The sequence below is a fragment of the Ceratotherium simum genome, chromosome 34 (assembly GCF_057802395.1).
Source record: "Ceratotherium simum simum isolate JZ-2026a chromosome 34, ASM5780239v1, whole genome shotgun sequence".
Classification (NCBI taxonomy): domain Eukaryota; kingdom Metazoa; phylum Chordata; class Mammalia; order Perissodactyla; family Rhinocerotidae; genus Ceratotherium; species Ceratotherium simum.
Genome location: NC_141933.1, coordinates 19,708,366 through 19,728,655, shown reverse-complemented (window position 1 = coordinate 19,728,655; position 20,290 = coordinate 19,708,366). Strand labels below are relative to the sequence as shown.

General features: G+C 33.8%; 1 protein-coding gene across 1 annotated transcript; it reads left to right on the top strand.

Moving 5' to 3' along the window:
- Positions 1 to 1,956: 1,956 nt before the first annotated feature.
- LOC101398545 (olfactory receptor 4A47-like) lies at positions 1,957 to 4,004 on the top strand. The gene is made up of 2 exons (XM_004436991.3): positions 1,957 to 2,008; positions 3,076 to 4,004. The coding sequence occupies exons 1-2, from the start codon at positions 1,957 to 1,959 to the stop codon at positions 4,002 to 4,004; spliced, it is 981 nt and encodes a 326-aa protein (XP_004437048.3).
- The last annotated feature ends 16,286 nt before the right edge of the window (positions 4,005 to 20,290 follow it).

The following is a 20,290-nucleotide window of genomic DNA, read 5'->3' as shown; positions in this document are numbered from 1 at the left end:
GGGAGACATAAAGGACCACAAGTAATTTCGTTAGCAGAAAAATTATTGATAGTATAGAGAGCTATTGATACATTCATTTAATTTCTACTGAACATCTACTCTGTAAGCATTGTGCTTAGAGCTCAAACAGAAACACGAATAACTGATATTTCTTAACCTTTCCAGGATAGTATTTTGTACCAATTGTAAAAAAGCTCTTCTATCTAAACTTTGAAATATTTTAGAGGGAATATTTCCCTAATTAAAAAAAAATTGTCTAAGTTATTTACTCTCACATTAAAAGACTTTAAATAAAATCCAGATTCCTCACTAAGCTCTGTGGTGCCCTGATGAGTACGGTCCCTAGTCATCTCTTCAATTTCAGTTTGTTTTCTTCTCTCCCTTCCCTATTACCTCCACGTATACTGACCTTTCAGTGTCTTGAACTTGCTAAGCTCTTTTCAACATTGAAGCTCTACATGTAACAATGCTTCCAATTGAAGCAACTTCCTCTTCTTTGGGTCTTAGCACAAACATAAGCTTTAGGAAAGGCCTTCTCTGATTACATTTTCCATAGTAGAATTCTCTGTCTTATTTTCTTCCACAGTACCCTGTTTGCTGTCTTATAAGCACTGATTAAGACTATAATTACTTTATTAAAAAGTCCCCTTATTTATCATCTGTCTCTATCTAAGAGCATAAGGTCAATGCAGGTAGGGTCTTTTTCATGACTTTTTTCCATGTTTTTTTAGTTCTGTGTGCTCACTCATAGCACGGTTCCTGGCATAAAATGCAGGCTCTATTTTTTTAAATAACTAAAAATTGGATAAATAATTAGTTATTTTATCTAAATTGGTGATAAAATTTTTAATGTACCTAACCACACTTCAAGGCAGAATAAATTGAGTATTAAATAAAAGGAAAGAAACACTTGCTATGGCAAATGGGGGAATGCTTGATAAATTAATCTTCACTGGATCAAAATGACTCAGCAGATATTTTATTCATGACTGCCAATAGTACCACAGTGGTTCGCAAGCTATTTTTTCTCCACATTACATCTTTTTGATCCTAATTGTGTGATTTGGCCTGGTAGTATGTTTACGTATAGATGTAGTTTTAAATTTTGTGGCAAATCCCAGTGAATTTAATTAAGCTAGAACTAATCTTGGATATATTCCAATTCCAGGACTCAATGATAAATGTGGTTATAGAAGGAATAAAATGACCACTGATCTTTGCCTCTGTTGGGAAGATGATATCCTCTTAAGGACTGATATAAATTTTTAAGGAGGTACATTGTTAGCTTTAAAGTATGACATAAATAAAAGCACAAGAATGTCTCTCAAAATCTCAAGTCAAATAGTCTGGCTATATCAACATGATACAATGAGAAGGGCTAAACAATTGAGTGGTATTTTTCTATTTTGAAGTTAGAAGGAAAGAAGTCACTCCAGAAAAATTTCCCAGGGAAATGGCTGAGTGCTATCTTCTTATGTTAACATAGGATTTGCTTGCCTTTTTGGTAAATTATCATAGCAAGGTAAATTTGTTTTTATGTGTGTACCATGGAATTCCTATTAAATAATCTACAGTGCAAATAAAAACAATCTTCTAAATAATCAGAAGACTCCGGGGAGAAAATGGACAGACAGCTGAATGTAACAAAATATATCCTCAAGTTATAATGTGGCTTTTTGTCCTCTGTTGTCATACTGGAGAATGAAGAATTCCAGGTCCCTATGAGTTAGTTAAAAAATCTTCCTTCAGCTTGTGAACAAGCCTCCACAAGGTAAGAGTAACAGTAAATAGCGGGAACCAGGCTTCACAGTTGTGTGAATTTCTTCATTATGTAAGAAAATAAACCGCTTTGAAATAAATCAAACTTAGATTCCAAACCTGGTTTTCTCACTTAAAAATATATGACCTTTGGGAAATTAATTAGATGTTCTGAGCCTCAGTATCTTCAACTGGGAAATGGGGATTACAGTTCTTGTTACCATAAATATTAAATGTGATACATTAAATTGTGAGTACATGATTGGAATCCACTGCAGGAGTTTTGAGCAGTGGAGTGATATAATCACAATCATATTTAAAAAGTGCTGCTTCAGGAGAGGAAATTATTGGAGGACTGAGTTTTAAATTGGAGAGACTTGGTAAGAGGAGACTGCAGTGGGCCAGGAAGGAAATAAGTATTGGGAAATGATCAAATTTATGATATATTGGAAAGCAGAGTCAACATGATTTGCTAAGGTCTGACTAAGTAATTTGAGAGCAATAAAAGAGTGAAGGATACTGTCAGATTTATTGTCTGAACAATAACATGAAGGTGGTACCATTTAATGAGATGAGGAACACCTATATTTATCATGGAAAATGAAAAATCTACTTCTATAAATACTAAATTGACAGACAATTGAAGATGTCCAAAATTGGAGAGGTAGCATATCCAAATTTGAAAACTAGGGGAGAGATAGGGGCTAGAGACTCCAAATTGAAGTGCTTCAGAATTTATTTGTCACAGAAAAGTAGAATACCCATCTAAAGACCCTAAGAAAGAGATCCTGATGAGGTTGGAGACAATCCAGGACAATGACCTTCCATTCATAATTTGATTACTCACTTTGAGTATGCAAATTATCTTAAATGAGTCTCAAGTATTACACATTTGTAACTTTACAAATGGTGCACCTTTTCATAGGATTCCCTTCTCATCTTCTCGTGTTCTTTCACTTTTCCTATAAAACTCAGCTAAAGCATTGCTTCCTCTGGGAAGCCTTGTCTGATTCCATTTGATTGATATATCCCTGCATTGTAATCATTAGCATCGTGTGAATAATTTTATAATGGCACTTATTACATTGACGTGGATTTTACTGATCCCTCATTATGCATCATCACCAAGGGTAGGGAACTATGTGTTATTCAACTTGGTAATCACGATGTGACACATTTGACGCAGATATTCTATACACATTCTTTTAATTGAATGAATAAATAAAAGATTAAAATTATAATGCATTTAAAAGTTTTCCCCCTTGTTTTGTAGGTAAACTGCTTCTAATATCTGAAGTCAGCACCTATAAAGACTAGATGGAACCGTGGAACATGTGACTTACGTTATCCTCTTGGGCCTCACACAGAATCCAAAGGAGCAGAGAGTCCTTTTTGCTATGTTTTTACTCTTTTACATTTTGACCATGGTGGGCAACATGCTCATTGTTCTGACTGTGGTGGTCAGTAAGACCCTGGACTCCCCCGTGTACTTTTTTCTAGCTAGTCTATCGTTAATGGATGTCCTTTATTCCTCTTCCATTTCCCCCAGATTGATTTCAGACTTGTTCTTTGAGGAAAATACTATATCCTTCAAGTCTTGTATGACCCAGCTCTTTACAGAGCATTTTTTTGGTGGATCAGAGATCTTTCTTCTGTTGGTGATGGCCTATGACTGCTATGCGGCCATCTGCAAGCCCTTGCATTATTTGGTTATCATGAGGCAGCGGGTGTGTGTTATGCTATTTGTAGCGTCCTGGGTTGGGGGTTTTCTGCAGTCAGTAAGGCAGCTTAGCACTATTTATGGGCTCCCATTCTGTGGTCCCAATGTCATTGATCACTTTATGTGTGACATGTACCCCTTATTGAAACTCATCTGTACTGACACCTATGTCATTGGCATCTTAGTGGCAGCCAATGGAGGACTGATCTGCACTATCGTGTTTCTGCTCTTACTCATCTCTTATGGTGTCATCTTGCACTCTCTAAAGAACTTTAGTCAGGAAGAGAGGTGGAAAGCCCTCCAGACCTGTGGTTCCCACATCACTGTGGTTGTCTTCTTCTTTGTTGCCTGTATTTTCATGTATGTAAGACCTGCAGAGACCTTTCCCATTGACAAATCATTGAGCGTGTTTTATACAGTCATAACCCCAATGCTGAACCCATTAATCTACACTCTGAGAAATTCAGAAATGACTAGTGCTATGAAGAAGCTCTGGAGAAAAAAAGTCATATCAACCAATAAGTAAGTGCATCATCTATCATGAAAAAATAATTTGACATTACGGCTATCTCCTTTGAGTGTGCAAGTCTTCATAAATCTGATGCCAACTTTCATTTTCTCCAAAGGATTTATGATAATTATAACTGCAGGATGAACTATATCTTTGTGCTCTTAATAAAAATTTCTCTGATAGAATGTAAGTTGTATAATATCTTGTTTATTACCACACCTAGAAAAGTGAAATGCATGTACAACAGGGAGTCAACAAATAATACATAATGAATTAGTCAATGAAATTTTTATCATTACACTAATTTTTCATTAATTTCTGCATGTCTTTGTGTTACTTTCTTTTTCCTTCTTAGCTTTGTTATTAGTCAGATGCTTGTCTTTTGTCTTCTTTTATTGTACTAGTTAGAATATCCAGTGATTTATAGAATATTTTCTTTATTCAATGTCATTGCATTATATATGAAATTTTTAGTGTAATGTTTTACCTTTTTAAATAACAATTTGAGGGGCCGGCCCCATGGAGTAGCGGTTAAGTGCGCACACTCAGCTGCTGACGCCCCGGGTTCAGATCCTGGGCGCGCACCAATGCACTGCGTGTCAGGCCATGCTGTGGCAGCGTCCCACATAAAGTGGAGGAAGATGGGCATGAATGCTAGCTCAGGGCCAGTCTTCCTCAGCAAAAAGAGGAGAATTGGCATGGTTGTTAGCTCAGGGCTGGTCTTCCTCACACACACACAAAAAATTGAAAGTGTAATAGATGATAATAAATTTTAAAAATAGAATCCATACTAGATGGTAATACTGTAGAATAAACTTCCTACTCATCCTTCACCAAATTCTCCCCGTTCTTCCAGATGCAATCACTGAACTCTGTAAGATTCTTCTTGCAAACAAAAGCATATTTTCATATACATGTTTGAGTTTATGTCTCTGTGTGTAAATTTGGAGTTTTACTACTCAGCCTCTTGAAGATCTTTCCATAGCAGTCTATATACATTGACGGCATTCTCAATTTCTTCATATTGCTTAATACTCCTTTATCAAGATACACTAAAATTAATGTATTTAGTTCTCTTCAGGTTTCTCTCAGTCATTTTCTATGACAAATTATTCTGCAGTGAAGTTCTTATGAAATTTTGTAAGTATGAGTTCCTAGAAGTGGGATTGTTGAGTCAACTGGTATATGTACTTAAAACACTGATGTTCAGAGTTATTGCCAAAATGCCATCCATGAGCTTGTACTGAACTACACTAGTGCCTTCAGGCTGTAAAATGCCTGTTTGACCACATTCTCAACAGTCAGTGCTTGATAAACATTTATAGTATTTGACAATCTGATTAAAGAAATTGTGTTTCACTTATATACTTTAATTGACATTCAATAAATATAATTGAATTTGAGCATCTATTCCCATGTTTAAAATGACCTGTATTGCTTTTTTATGAATTGTCTTTCAATGAATTTACCTATTTTATTTGATTGCTGATTTCCATACTGATTTTTATGATTTAATTATACACTAAGGAAATTATCTCTTTTACCATTGTATGTGTAATTATTATTTTGCAGCTCTTGATTTGTTTTGATGTTTTTATACTATGTAGAATATTTTTGGCTGTGTAGAAATATTTTTATGTTTACAAAATCAAATGTCTCAATATGTTCTTTGGGGTTTATGTCATTTAGACTTTCTCTATTTCAGTGTTATCAAAATATTCTTGCCACATTTTTTAACATATAATTTTTTTAATCTTTTTGTGGTTTTATATTTTATATTTAAATTTTTGTTCCATCTACGCTTTATTTGGATGTAAGGAGTTAAGATTACATTTTAAGTATTTTTCTCTATGGTCATTTTTATAGATGCATAATTATTCTCCCCACTGTTTTGATATGCCAACTTTGTATTCTGAAATACAGGGCTCCATTATCTTCCATTGATCTCTTTAATCCTGTGCCATTTAACACAGAATGTAATGGCATTTGATTTATAATACACTTTGACATCTGAGAAGTTTGGCACTCCTTCATTACTATTCCTTATCAGGACAATGTCTATTCTTGCATATTAATGTTCTAAAATTAAATTTCAATAAGTTAGTCTAGTAAAAACTAAATTTAGTTAATATTTTCAATAAGATTTGATTTAGAAAGAGTTTATATCTTTAGAGAATTGAGAATTCTTATCCACAAACTGAGTAGGTCTTTTCACTTAACAAATCTTTTTTTATCTTCATATAGATCTAGTATGTTTCTTTGTAAATTTAGTCACTTTGAGTTTCTTTTTTATTTGATTTTATTTGATCCTATCGTAAATAGGATCTTATCTTCTATTATATTTTCTGAGTATCTGTTTTTTCAATGTAGGAAATCTGTTTTTTTTTATTACTTTTTAATAACATATAATCTTCACAGTACATCATTTATCCTTTTTTAGTCTAAGTTCTGCCAGTTTTGGCAAATACATACAGTTTGTGTAACCACCGTCACAATTAATATACAGAGTGTTTCATCACAAAAAATACTTCCTCACGTACCTTTGTAGGCATCTTTTCCCCTCACCTCCAGATCCCGTCAAACACTGATCCATTTCTATCCCTATAGTTTTGTCTTTTCCAAAGTGTCATATATATTGAATCATACAGTATGTAGTCTTTGTTTCTCCCAGATTTATTGACGTATAATTGGCTAGTTAAAATTGTATATATTTAGTATGTACAATGTGATGGTTTGATATATATATATATATATATAGTGAAATGATTACCACAATCAAGCTAATTGACACATCCATCACCTCATATTATTACCATTTTTTTTGTAAGACCGTTTAAAATCTACTTTCCTATCAAATTTCAAGTATACAATACACTAGTATTAACTATAGCCACCATGCTGTGTATTAGAACCCCCAGGACTTATTTATCTTCCAACTGGAAGTTTTTACCCTTTCATCAATATCTCCCATTTCCCCCACCCTCCAGTCCCTAGCAATCAACATTCTAGTCTCTGCTTCTATGAGTTTGACTTTTTTAGATTCCACATATAAGTGAGATCTTATAGTATTTTTCTTTCTGTATCTGGTTTATTTCACTTGAGGTCCTCCAAATTCATCCATGTCCCAAAAGGCCGAATTTGCTTCATTTTTAATGCTGAATAATATTTCATTGTTTCATTCATTGGTCAAGAAATGGGGCACATATAAACTTAATGAACATTCAGGTTGTTTTCATATCTTGGCTGTTGTGAATAATGTTCAGTGAACATGGGATTGCAGACATTTCTTTGAGATACGGATATCAATTCCTTTGGATATATATCCAGAAGTGGGATTGCTGGATAATGTGGTAGTTCTATTTTTAATTGTTTTAGGTACTGTTTTCCGCAGTGCTTGCTCCAATTTACATTCCCACCAACAGTGTACAAGCGTTCCAAATTTTCTACATCCTTGCCAACATATCTCTTTCACAAGGGCATTAATTTCACTTGTGAAGGCTCAGCCCTCATGATCTAATCATCTCCCAGAGGCTTCACCTCCCAATATTGTCAATGGACATTAGGATTTCATCATATGAATTTGAGGTTACACAAACATTAAAACCATAGCAAGGGTTCAAATTTATTCTTTTGCACGTGGCTATCCAGTGTTCCCAACACAATGAGGAGACTTTCCTTTCCCCATAGTGTATTCTGGCCCCTTTTGAAAGACCAGTTGACTGTATTGCATAAGTTTATTTCTGAGCTTTCTGTTCTGTACCATTAGTCTGTGCATCTGATTTTATGCTGGTACTATACTGTTTTGATTACTATAGTTTTGTAATATTTTTAAATCAGAAAGTGTGATGTCTCCAGCTCTATTCTTCTTTCTCAAGATAGCTTTGGCTATTTGGGATCTTTTGTGGTTCCAAGGATTTTATGATTGATTTTTTCTATTTCTGTGAAAAATGTCATTGGAATTTTGATATAGACTGTTTTGCATGTGTAGATTGCTTTGGATGGTATGGGCATTTTAACAATATTTATTCTTTTAATCCATGAACATGGGATATCTTTCATTTGTTTGTGTCTTTAATTTCTTTCATCAATACTATATATATATATACATATTTTTTCTTTGTTATGGAAGATTGACCCTGAGCTAACATCTGTTGCCAATCTTCCTCTATTTGGTATGTGGGATGTTGCCACAGCATGGCTTAATGAGCAGTGTATAGCCCTGTGCCCAGGATCCAAACCCATGAACCCTGGGCTGCTGAAGCAGAGCATGTGGACTTAACCAGTACGCCACCGGACCGGCCCCAATGTTATATACCTTTCAGTGTACCACTGTTTCACCACCTTGGTTAAATTTATTCCTAAATATTTTATTGTTTTTGATGCTATTGTAAATGAGATTTTTCTTAATTTTGTTTTTGGATAGTTTGCTCTTAGTATATATAATATACTAATTTATTTATTTGTTGAGTTCATTGAGTTTGTTTATTAGTTCTAAGAGTTTTTGATGGAGTCTTTAGGGTTTTCTATATTTAAGACCATGTCCGGTATGTAATCTTTTAAATATGGCTTATTTCTCTTAATATAGACATTTGAGATTTATGCATACTATTGTGTTCATCAATAGTCCATTCTTTTTTATTGCTGAGTAGTATTCCCTTTTATAGATGTATCACAGTTTGTTTATCCCTTTCTCAATTAAGACATATTTTGATTTTTTCCAGATATTTGAATTTATAAATAAAACTACTATAAATATTCATGTATAGAATTTTGTGTGACTGTAAGTTCTCATTACACTTGGATAAATACCCAGGAGTGGGAGAGCTGGGTTTTATGGTAAGTGTATGTTTGATTTCATAAAATACTTTCAAACTGTTTGCCAAAGTATAGTATATTGTTTTCCTACTAGCAATAAATGATATTTTTAGGTTTTTTGCACCTTTGTCAGAACTTGGTATTGTCAAGTTTTTTGTTTTTTATTTTTTTATTTATTTTTATTTATTTATTTATTTATTTTTTTTGTGAGGAGATCAGCCCTGTGCTAACATCTGCCAATCCTCCTCTTTTTTTTTTTTTGCCGAGGAAGACGGCCCTGGGCTAACATCCGTGCCCATCCTCCTCCATTTTATATGGGACGCCGCCACAGCATGGCTTGCCAAAGCAGTGCGTCGGTGCGCGCCCAGGACCCGAACCAGCAAACCCCGGGCCGCCGCAGCGGAGCGCGCGCACCCAACCGCTTGCGCCACCGGGCCGGCCCCTGTCAAGTTTTTTATTTTAGCCATTCTGATAGGTCAGTAGTGATATCTTGTGATTTTAATTTGCATTTCCTGAATGAGTAATAGTGTTGAGCATTTTTCAAGAGCTTTTTTGCCATTCATGTATCTTCCTTGGTGAAAGTTCTGTTCAATTCTTTTGACTATTTTATACTAAGTTGTTCATTATTATTGAAAGTTGAGAGTACTTTATATATTCTGAAAAGAAGTTCTTTATCAGATATGTGATTTGCCAATATTTTCTCCCAGTCTGTGGCTTGTCTTTTCATTTTCTTTAAAATATCCTCTGAAGAACAGATTTTCTCAGTTTTAATGGAGTCCAATTTATCTTTTTTTTCTTTTGCATCACACTTTTATTGTCGCATCTAGGAAATTTTTGGCTAACCCAACATCACAAAGATTTTCTCTGATGTTCCCTTTTAGAAGTTTATATTTTATATTTTTATATATATAAATATATATATATATAAATATATAAATATTTTATTTCTATTTTTAGGTTTAACATTTAGCTCTATGAGCCATTTTGGGTTATAGTTTATTTATGGCTTGAGGTATTGATCAAAGTTCACTTTTTACAAATAGATGTTCAATTATTGCAGTACCATTTGTTGAAAAGACTATCATTTATACAATGAATTACCTCTACCACTTGTCATAAATCATCAAATGTTTAGGTCTATTTCTGGACTATTCTATTTCATTGATCTACAGGTGTAACCTTTCTCCAATATTACACTTCGTATTAAATCTAGAAAGCAGGTAGTGTGAGTCCTTTGACTTTGTTCTTTTCAAAGTTATTTTGGCTATTCAAGTTTTCTTGCCTTTCCATACAAATTTTTTAATCAGCTTGTCAATTTCTACCAAAAAAAAATTGTAGTGAGATTTTGTTTAGAATTGCATTGAATCTGTAGATCAATTTGAGGAAATTTGAATTTTAACAATAATGAGTCTTCCAGTTCATGACTATGGTACATGTCTCCACATATTTCATTTTCCTTTGATTTTTATCATCAGTATTTGTAGTTGCAGCAGACTACAGCACATATTTATAAGTTTTATAAGTTTATAAAATCTATAAAAGTTTATAAAATTTATGTTTCCTCTTTTCGCTCGAGGAAGATTGTCCCTGAGCTAACGTCTGTGCCAGTCTCCCTCTATTTTTGTATGTGGTCACCACCACAGCATGGCTTGATAAGCGGTGTGTAGGTCTGTGCCTGGGATCCAAACTTATAACCCCAGGACGCTAAAGCAGAGCATGCGAACTTAACCACTGTGCCACCAGGCCATCCCCTATATGATTAATTTCTGACCATATACCCTGTGACGTCACTAAACTCACTTATTCGTACTAGTAGCTGTATCTGTAGATTCTTTGAGATTTTTCTAGGTCTATAAGGATTTTGTCTGTGAATAAGAACATTTTGATTCCATCCTTTCCAATATGATGCATTTTATTTATTTTTCTTGCCTTATGGCTTCAGTTAGGACCTATATCTGGTGTTGAACATGAGTGATGAGAAAGGTCATCTTTTTCTTGTTCATGATCTTGGGATGAAAGCATTTGTGTTTTTGTGATTAAGCATGATGTTAGCTATAGGGTTTTGGAGATGCCTGATATCATATTGGGGGAGTTATCTTCTATTTTTAATCTGCCAAAGTTTTTTTATCATAACCAGAAGTTGAATTTTGTCTCAGTATTTTTTGCATCTCTTGAGATAACCATATGATTTTACTCTTTTAGTTTGTTGATATGGTGAATTACATACATTGATTTTCAAATATTGAATCAGCCTTGCATTCCCAGGATAAAGCCCATTTGGTCATCATGAATAATTTTGATTTGCTAGAATTTTGTTGAGTATTTTTACATCTGTGTTCATGTAAGAATTTGCCCTTTTCTTTTAAGCTCTTTGTTTAGTTTTGGAGTCAAGGTAACTCTGGCCTCCTAAACTGATTTGGGAAGTGTTTTATACTCTTCTATATTCTGGAAGAATTCCTATAGAATTGATATTATTTCTTCCTTAAGTATTTAGTAAAATTCATGAATGAGATGATCTACCTCTGGATTTTACTTTGTTAAAAGGATTTTTACTGTAAATTCAAGTTCTTTCATAGCAAAAGGGAGATTCATGTTGTCTTTTTCTTTTTGAGTGAGCTTTGGCAGCTTGTGTGCTGCAAAGATTTTTCCCTTTAAGTTGTCACGTTTACGAACATAGAGCTGTCCATCTTATTTCTGCATTATCCTTTTAATGTCTGCGGGTTTCTATTATGTCCTCTTTTTCATTCCTGATATTTGTAATTTCTATGTTTTCTCTTTTTATTTCTAGATCAGTCTGGCTGGAAGTTTATCAATTTTATTGATTTCTTTGAAGAATTGGCTCTTCATCTCATTTGCTTTTCTCTATTTTTTTCTGTTTTCAATTTCATTGATTTGTGTTCTTCAATATTTCTTTTGTTTTCCTTGCTTGGGTTTAATTTGTTCTTTTTTCTTCAGTTTTTTAGCTAAGTACTTAGATAATTGGTTTGAGATGTTCCTTCTTTTCTGATGCATGCATTTAACGCTGATTTACAACTAAGACCTGTGTAATGGTAACTTATGTCTGTTTTAGCTGCATCCCACAAATTTTGAAATGCTGCTTTTTTTATATTTAATTATTTTAAAATGTTTTTGAATTTCACTTTTGATTTCTTAATTGGCCTTGGTTTATTTATAAATTTGTGTTTAATTTCCAAATATTTGATGATTTTTCCTGATATTTTTCTGATTTCTAGTTCAATTTCATTAATATCCAAGAATATACTATGCATGATTTGAATCCTTTTACATTTGTTTTTTATGGCCCAGAACATAATTTTTCTTAGGGAATGTTCCATGTTCACTTGACAAGAATGTATATTCTGTTTGTCATTTAATTTCCAAATATTTGGGTGGTTTTATAGATGTTTTTGTTTCTGATTTTGAATTTAATTTCTTTTTTGCTAAGGAATAAAGAATTCTTAAAAATTCATCATTTTTTAAGCCCAATATGGTTTATCTTGGTGAATGGTGAATATTACATATGAACTTGGAGAAAATGTGTATTCTGTTGTTTTTGTTGTTAAGGTCAAATTGGTTAATAGTGTTATTCAGTGCCATTCATCTCCTTACTGATTATCTGTTGACATTTATATTGATTAATGGGACAAAGAAGTTGAATTCATCACTTACAATTGTGGATTTGTTTATTTTGCTTTTATTTCTATTATTTTCTGCTGGATGAATTTTGAATCTCTCATGTTAAGTGAACACACTTTTAAGGTTGTTATATGTTTTTGGTGAATTGACTCCTTTGTCATTATGGTATAGGCCTCTGTATTCCTATTAACATTTATTTTTCTGAAGTCTGCTTTTTCAAGATATGCCTGCTCACTTTTGATCAGTGTTTGCATGGTATATTGTTGTCCATTCCTTCACTTTGACATATCTATGTCTTTATATTTCAATTGATTTTTTTGTAGACAGCAAGCATATTAGGTCTTGCTTTCTATCCAACCTGAAAATGTTTGTCTTTTATTTACTGTGTTTAGACCATATATATATATATATATATATATATATATATATATATATATATATTTGTTTTTTGTGAGGAAGATCAGCCCTGAGCTAAGATCCAATGCCAATCGTCCTCTCTTTGCTCAGAAAGACTGGCCTGAACTAACATCCGTGCCCATCTTCCTCTACTTTATACGGGAAGCCACCACAGCATGGCTTGACAAGCGGTGCATCGGTGCACCCAGGATCCGAACTCCAGGCCGCCACAGTGGAGCGCATGCACTTAACCCCTGCGCCACCGGGCCAGCACCCTAGACCATAGGTATTTAATAGAATTATTGATTCCATTTTCTCAAAGTCGTCTCTTTACATTTGGTTGTTTATATCACCATACAAACACGATCCAGTCTTTGTATTTGTTTGTTATTCTCCTAGGTCACTTTTATTTTATAATATTCATCTCTCTCATTTTAATATAATTTAGTGATTTAATCTATTTTTTCATTCTCAAATGGTCCATTTAATGGGATACCAGGTCACTTGTCTTATAGGATATTCAAAAGTTTAAAATAGTTTGAGTTCAGATTCTAGTATCGTTTAAGTCATTCCTTACTTTTTGGTACTTTCTATGAGCTAATAGTAGCTATAACTAAAGGCTTGAACGGATTCAAGTTCAACTATTTTTTAGCAATAAGTCTTCACAGATGGTGCGATTACTTCCTTTTACATCATAGCAGAAGGTACATGTTGATGTTAAGTTTGAACTGTAGGTTCAGGTTGTCAGTCTTGTTTCTCCGTTATAAAGTTCTCCATTAACCTGAAGCCGATAGTTTCAATATCAACTGGTTATATTGCCTATATCTATTACATCATTAGGAGTTTTAAAATGGTGCCGTTGTGATTCTAGTATTTCTTCTTTTATTAACTGGATTTCTTATTTAAAAAAGGAGTTTCCCTCATACTTTACTCACTTCCCTGACAGAAAGTTCATACAGGAAAGAGAAAATGTATTCTTAATTATTTCACTTTATTTAACAAATTTCAGAGTAATGATTTGATGTCCTAGTGGCTTCCAGTAGTGACCAATGGGTTTAGTATCTCATGTATTGGATATAGTTTAATTCCTTGTACTCATTCATTTTACTGCACAATTGATTCACCTTAGCCTTGTGAGAACCCTTTCACATGTGTCCTCTGTCTTTTTGCCATGGCTACATTAGCATTTGAGAGCTTTCTTGTTTTCTTACACCACAAGATATCCAGCCTCATCTTTTACATTTTCTGCACTGTGCCTGGAATTAACCATTTTTCTAAAGAGTCCTGATTCTTTATAGTGATGAATCATTTCTAGAGATTACACCCTGAGTATTAGTTTTTGTATTGCTATTAGATTTTCTTATTTCTAGGCATTGTCAGTGAGTAGGGCTAAAATAAATATTATTAGAGAGAATTTAATATGTGACTTTCCATATTGATATTTTTATTTCACAGTTATTATTAACTTATTTGATTTACAATATGACAAATCTTAGTTCATTAATCTATTGCAATATTACTGATTTATTTTATCCTATAGTATACCTATATAATTTTAAAGTAACAATAATAATATTACTACTAAAATATAACTACTACTCAAAGCAGTTTAAGATTTCTTTGCAGTTCTTTTTGCCTACAGAATATATTCCAGTAGTGATTTACAATTAGAATATTGGGTTCAAAATTCACTTAAGATATCCATTTTTCTCTGTTGTTATGCCACCAACCTTATGTACGTTATATTTATTTGGTCATTTTTTTTTTTTTTTTTCAAATTTAGGACTTGCTTCTTTTTCGCTTTCTGTTTTTCCAGGTACGTAATTGTATCATTTGCACTATCTTCTGCCTTTCTTCCTTTCCAGGTTCTAATGCTTGTAATTTATTTCTCTTGTGGAGGTACACCCTTGGCTGCTACACCCAGTATAATATCAAATAATGCTGGTAGTAGCTGAAATTTCCTGCAATTTGTATTGTAGTGGGTTTTTAAGAATCAAGAATGGTGCTATTTTTCAAAATGCCTTTGCAGCCGTCATTGAGATGATTACATTATTTTCTCCTTAAATATATTAATGTGATTTGTATATATATTACAGTATTTTATTGCAATGGATCATACTTGCATTTGTGGAATAAACTTTGCTAGGTCAGTGTTATATATTTTTTTATATTGCTGGATTCTGTCAGAACTTTTTAAAATAATTTCTGCATGGATTTTCATAAGTTACAATACATACAGACATTCCATGTCTCTCTGTCACACTTAATGTTTTCTTTCATACTTAATGTTAGCACTTTTGACTAGCTAACACACTATTATTTTACTTAAAAATTTTGTGTATCATTTGTTCTCCCATTAGAATGTAAGCTCACTGTTGGATCCTTAGCACTTATGGTAGTGCTGGGCACAGTAAATAATTGAGTGAATGCCTTATAGAGAGAACAGGAGTTTTACTTTTTAAAATAATCTACTTCCTTAAACAATTTAAGTACCATTGGGATGATGTTTTCTTTCAAGGTTTGTGAGTAACAAGCATACCTAGCTTTTATTATATTTTTATTAGCATTTATTATTTATATATATATTTATATATTTTTTTTATTTTAAGTGGTATTTGCCCCCAAAATAGTCAACTGCCCTCCTGGACAGAATAAATAATGGCACATGCAGCTTGTTTATCCAGCACATGTTGTGAACACTGAATTCTTCCGACAGAAATGCTGGCCAGAGGAGAGGAGACTGGAGGCCTGGAACAGTCACAATGACGTCCTATTTCCTCACCTCACACAGTGTAGGCATACACATTTTGCTGGGAGTTTTGAGAATGCGTATCATATGATTCTGCTTTTTGGCTACGGTTCATACCTTTTCTTTACTACTAGTTCTGAAGAGGGTCAGAGGCATCCATAAACATTATTATCCTAATTGTATCTCACGTATTTCTGTTATGATATAAGCATAAAACTCACACAGAGAGGAGGATAATTCGGCTTTTAAAATTACCCTTAAATAAGAAAGACAGTTTTTAGTGTTTCACTATTAAGCATGTTACTGATTTGGGGTTTAAGATTTATACCTTTATTTTATAGTAAGGAAAATCATCTATTCTCATAACAATATATTTTTTCAGAAAGTGAGGTGGAATTAATTAAGCATGCTTAAGGACCTATAAATATGATCATATTTTTTCCTTGACCTATTTTCATGACATACTGATAAATTTTTAAATATTTAATTATCATTGTACTTGGAACGATAATTAAGGCCAAGATGGAGAAACAGGGACCAGATTTACCCTCCTGCCTAAAACAAGCAAGCAAACCAGGAAAAATACATGAAATATGGTTTTCAAGACACTAGATGTCAGAAACAATTGACAGTAATAGCTGAGAGACAGGAAACAACCAAGCTGAGCCCTAGAATTGTCCCAGCTTATCGCCTTTAAAAAGTTTCCATGTCGTGGTACAGAGAGGGACACCTGGGAAGATCCTGGCAGATTCCTTGAGTTGCGAAGATGCAGCTGAGAGTCTGGGGAGACCAAGACACCAAGGCAGCTAGAATCCTGAGGGTAAAATATTGAAGAGAATAGAGCTGGAGAGACAGAGATAGAGAGAGAGAGAAAACACTGGAGAACTGCAGAGGATCCCCCTCAACTATTCATCAGAGTGCTGCTGAGTGTGTGCATTTGAGGAAACTCTTGAGGCTGAGGGAAGATTTATTCAGCTGGATTAGAGAAGAGTGCCCAGTGCTCACACTGGGCCAGGAATAGTGTTTCTTCTCACCATCTGGAAAAGCTCATGGTTCACAGGGCAGGGTTTTGGGTTGAGTACTTGAGTACTTAGGAAGATCTTGCTTCAGTAGTGGATCACAATTAGCCCTAGACTGATCACTACTCCAGACCTGCCTAATAAACCATAACAGCAACAAAAACAACAAAAATCCAGAAAGAAAACATCCAAAACAAACTAAATATTGTATTCAGAGTTTTGTGTGTATGTTAATGTGAGATATTGATCTGATTATTTTTCTTGTGATGCCCTTGTTTCATTCTGGTGTAAGGGTTATGCTGGGTGCATGAAATGAGTTAGGAAGCGTTTCAGTTTCCTCTTGTCCCTGAAAGTGTTTATGTAATATTGGTACTATTTCTCGATTAATTGATATATAGAATTCATTGATAAAGCTATATGGCAATGGAATTTTGTTTGGGGAGGGGAAGGATTTTAAAGAATTAATTTAGGTAACATTTATTAGATTATTGCTGTTTTGAATTATTTTCCTGTATGTGTTTAGAAAGTTGTGTTTTTCATAGCAGTGGTCCATTTCCTCTTAGTTGGCAAGTATATTGCCATAAATTCATTTATAATATTCTTTTATTATCTTTTTAAGATCTGTGGAATCTGCAGTGATGACACTCTCTTCATTCTTGATTCTGATAATTTGTTTTTTCTCTTATTTTTCCTTAATCCATTTTACTAGGAACTTATCAATTTTATTAATCTTTCAAGGAATCGATTCCTGGGTTTATATATTTTCTCTACTTTTCACTTAATTTCTATTTCAATGATTTCCGTCTTCAATTTACTATTTCCATTCTACAATGTTCTCTAGGATTATTTTGTTTTTCCTTTTCCAGCTTCTTGATATGGAAGCTTAGTTCATTTCTTATAATATTTCTTGTTTTCTAATACTTGCATTTAAAGCTCTACATTGCTCTCTAAGCACTGCTTTAGCTGCATCCAGTAAACATATATAGATGTGTACATAATCTTTCACCTATCTTTCACCCATAACTTTCATATCTTTTATATACATATAGTATTATCTTTCTGTCAAAAATTTATTTTTAAAAATGATCATGTTTAATTTAGACTGTGTCGCTTAATTTGTAAATAATTGGGAAATGTTATATTATTCATAACAATTTCTAATTGAATTACGTTATTCTAAGATATATATTCTGTATGATTTAAGTCCTTTGAAACGCATCACGACTTTTTATGGCCTAGTGTATTGCCTATTTTGGTGAACGTTCCATGGGCACTTTGAGACAAATGGAAAAGTCCTACAACTGTGTTCTCTTTCCCCACTCCCATACGAACACAGATTCTATCCACTTGCCTGTCTGAAACTATGTGACAAACTTCATCTGCATTTGAAACGAGTTTTAAATGACTTGTTCTGAAATTCACATTCATCATCTTCTAGAAGTCAGTTCATCTGCAGTCAGATGTCATCTGCAAAGATATGGCTCAAACTTAAATAGGTTTGCCTGTTTTGAAGGTCATGATTATACAATAGAGTTTATACATATTTCACTTCTTCCCGGACTGGACTTTTCCCTTTTGGTGATTTGATCTCAAGCTGTTCTTTTACTATTTTCCCCTCAGAGGACATGGTTCAGTAAGTCCTCTTCTACATGGTGATTACACTGGTGGCGTCTCTGGAGATGCAGAGTCTACTTCAAAATTATGATTAGGGTCCCAGTGAATTTAATTAGAGAAGACCATCCTTGGAGATGCACCAACTGAATGACTGAATAATATGTGCCGTGGTTCAAATGTAAACAAAGTGTGTACAGGTCTTTGCCTTTACCTCAGAGAGGTTTGTCTGTATCAGTATTTACATGACTCGTTTTTCAGGAGTTGAAATGACGGATTCAGACCATAATAAAGTATGTATATAAAATTATTCTCCATCCTTCAAGCAACCCAAATTCAATGATGCTGTATGAAGACAGGCCAGTATAACTGATTGAGAATTGAAACGTTGTAAAGGCTATTTCGCTATTTCACTTTTGTTGGTATAAAACAGAAACTGCAAAATGGGGCCAGCCCCGTGGCTTAGTGGTTAAGTGCACACACTCCGCTACTGGCATCCTGGGTTTGGATCCCAGGCGCGCACTGACGCAGCACTTGTCCGGCCATGCTGAGGCAGTGTCCCACATACAGCAACTAGAGGGATGTGCAACTATGACATACAACTATCTGCTGGGGCTTTGGGGAGAAAATGGGAAAAAAAAGGAGGAGGATTGGCAATAGATGTTAGCTCAAGGCTGGTCTTGCTCAGCAAAAAGAGGAAGATTGGCATGGATGTTAGCTCAGGGCTGATCATCCTCACACACACACACACACACACACACACAAAAAGGTAATATTTTTCTGAAAAACTGAAATGAATCAGACTTCCTGAATGCATGGAAAGAGCTGGTTACATGGAAACAGGTCAAAGTCCAGTGACGGTGCATGTGTTATCTTGTTCTCTTTGCTCACAGAGATGGCAGCAGTGCATGAAGGACAAGGGAGAAGGCACTGTAACCTGGAACTTGGTTGGAATGACTGTCTCATTATGCAGGTAAACCAGGAAGTGTATTTATACATAAGATTCTGAACTAGGCTTTACATTTTCCAAGAGTGCATTGGCGGTGTGGGAATTCACAGTCTTTTAAAAGTTCTCCTATGTAATTCTGATAATCAGCAATATTAGGGATCCTTTGTGATTACTAAAATATGTGGGGATTGATTCAGTTCTGTAATACTCCTTTCCATATTTTCATATTATAAAGATTCAAAATAAATTCACCCCCTCAACATCAGTATTTTTCAAAAGTACTTTCAAGTGTAACTATTTAGGGACATTTTAACGGGCAGATATTTCTAAATCTCATGATAGTTTCCATTGATATGTTCTCTAAACATTGTTTGTTAATCTGTTAAAAATTAGAGGATGATGTAGCATGTTACTTCAGTTCCTATTTTTCTGTTCACAGGAGAGTTTCAGCATCCTATTATATGTTTGCTGGCCATTTGGATGTAGTCTTCATTCAATTGCTTGTTTATAGGATTTGCCGACTTTGCTGTTGGTTTGTATGTTAATTGCTTAGGGCTCTCTCTCTGTGTTGATGTTAATTCTGTATATGTCCTGTAAAATGTAAATATTTTCTCCAAACTACTTTTGTCTATTGATGTTATCATGGTATCTTTTCCTAAATTGTTAAAATTTTTTGAAATTGTCAAATATGTCTATTTCAGATTTCAATTATTAGTTAAGAAGATTATTCCACCCTTAGAACATAGAAAGCCATCTCCTTTATTAACTGGAAAGTAAATATAAGTTAAATTTTGCTTTAGTTTTTCATTAAACTTTTAATCTATTTTTATTTTATTTTTGTTTAAGGCATATTAGCTATATGTAGCTAGTTATGGCAACCTGTTTATTTAATAATGTGTCCTTTCTCCATATATGTCTCTAATTACTTGTCTCTCCATTAGTCTGCAAGATTACCGAGGTTAGGGACCATGTTTTAAGCAGCTTTGTTTTCTTATAATCTCTGAATGTCATGGAACATGATAAATCATAATGCCTATTTGTTGAATGAATAAATAAATTATCTTAAGATTTCAGGAAGTCACTAATAATAATCATATTTACAGGTAATTTTGTCCTGAACTCTGAA

Excerpts from the sequence above, each read along its gene's own strand:
- LOC101398545 (XM_004436991.3), top strand. The coding sequence starts at position 1,957 with ATGGGGATTACAGTTCTTGTTACCATAAATATTAAATGTGATACATTA. Across the intron at positions 2,009-3,075 it reads TAAATGTGATACATTAAATT|ATGGAACCGTGGAACATGTG; the intron begins GTGAGTACATGA and ends TATAAAGACTAG.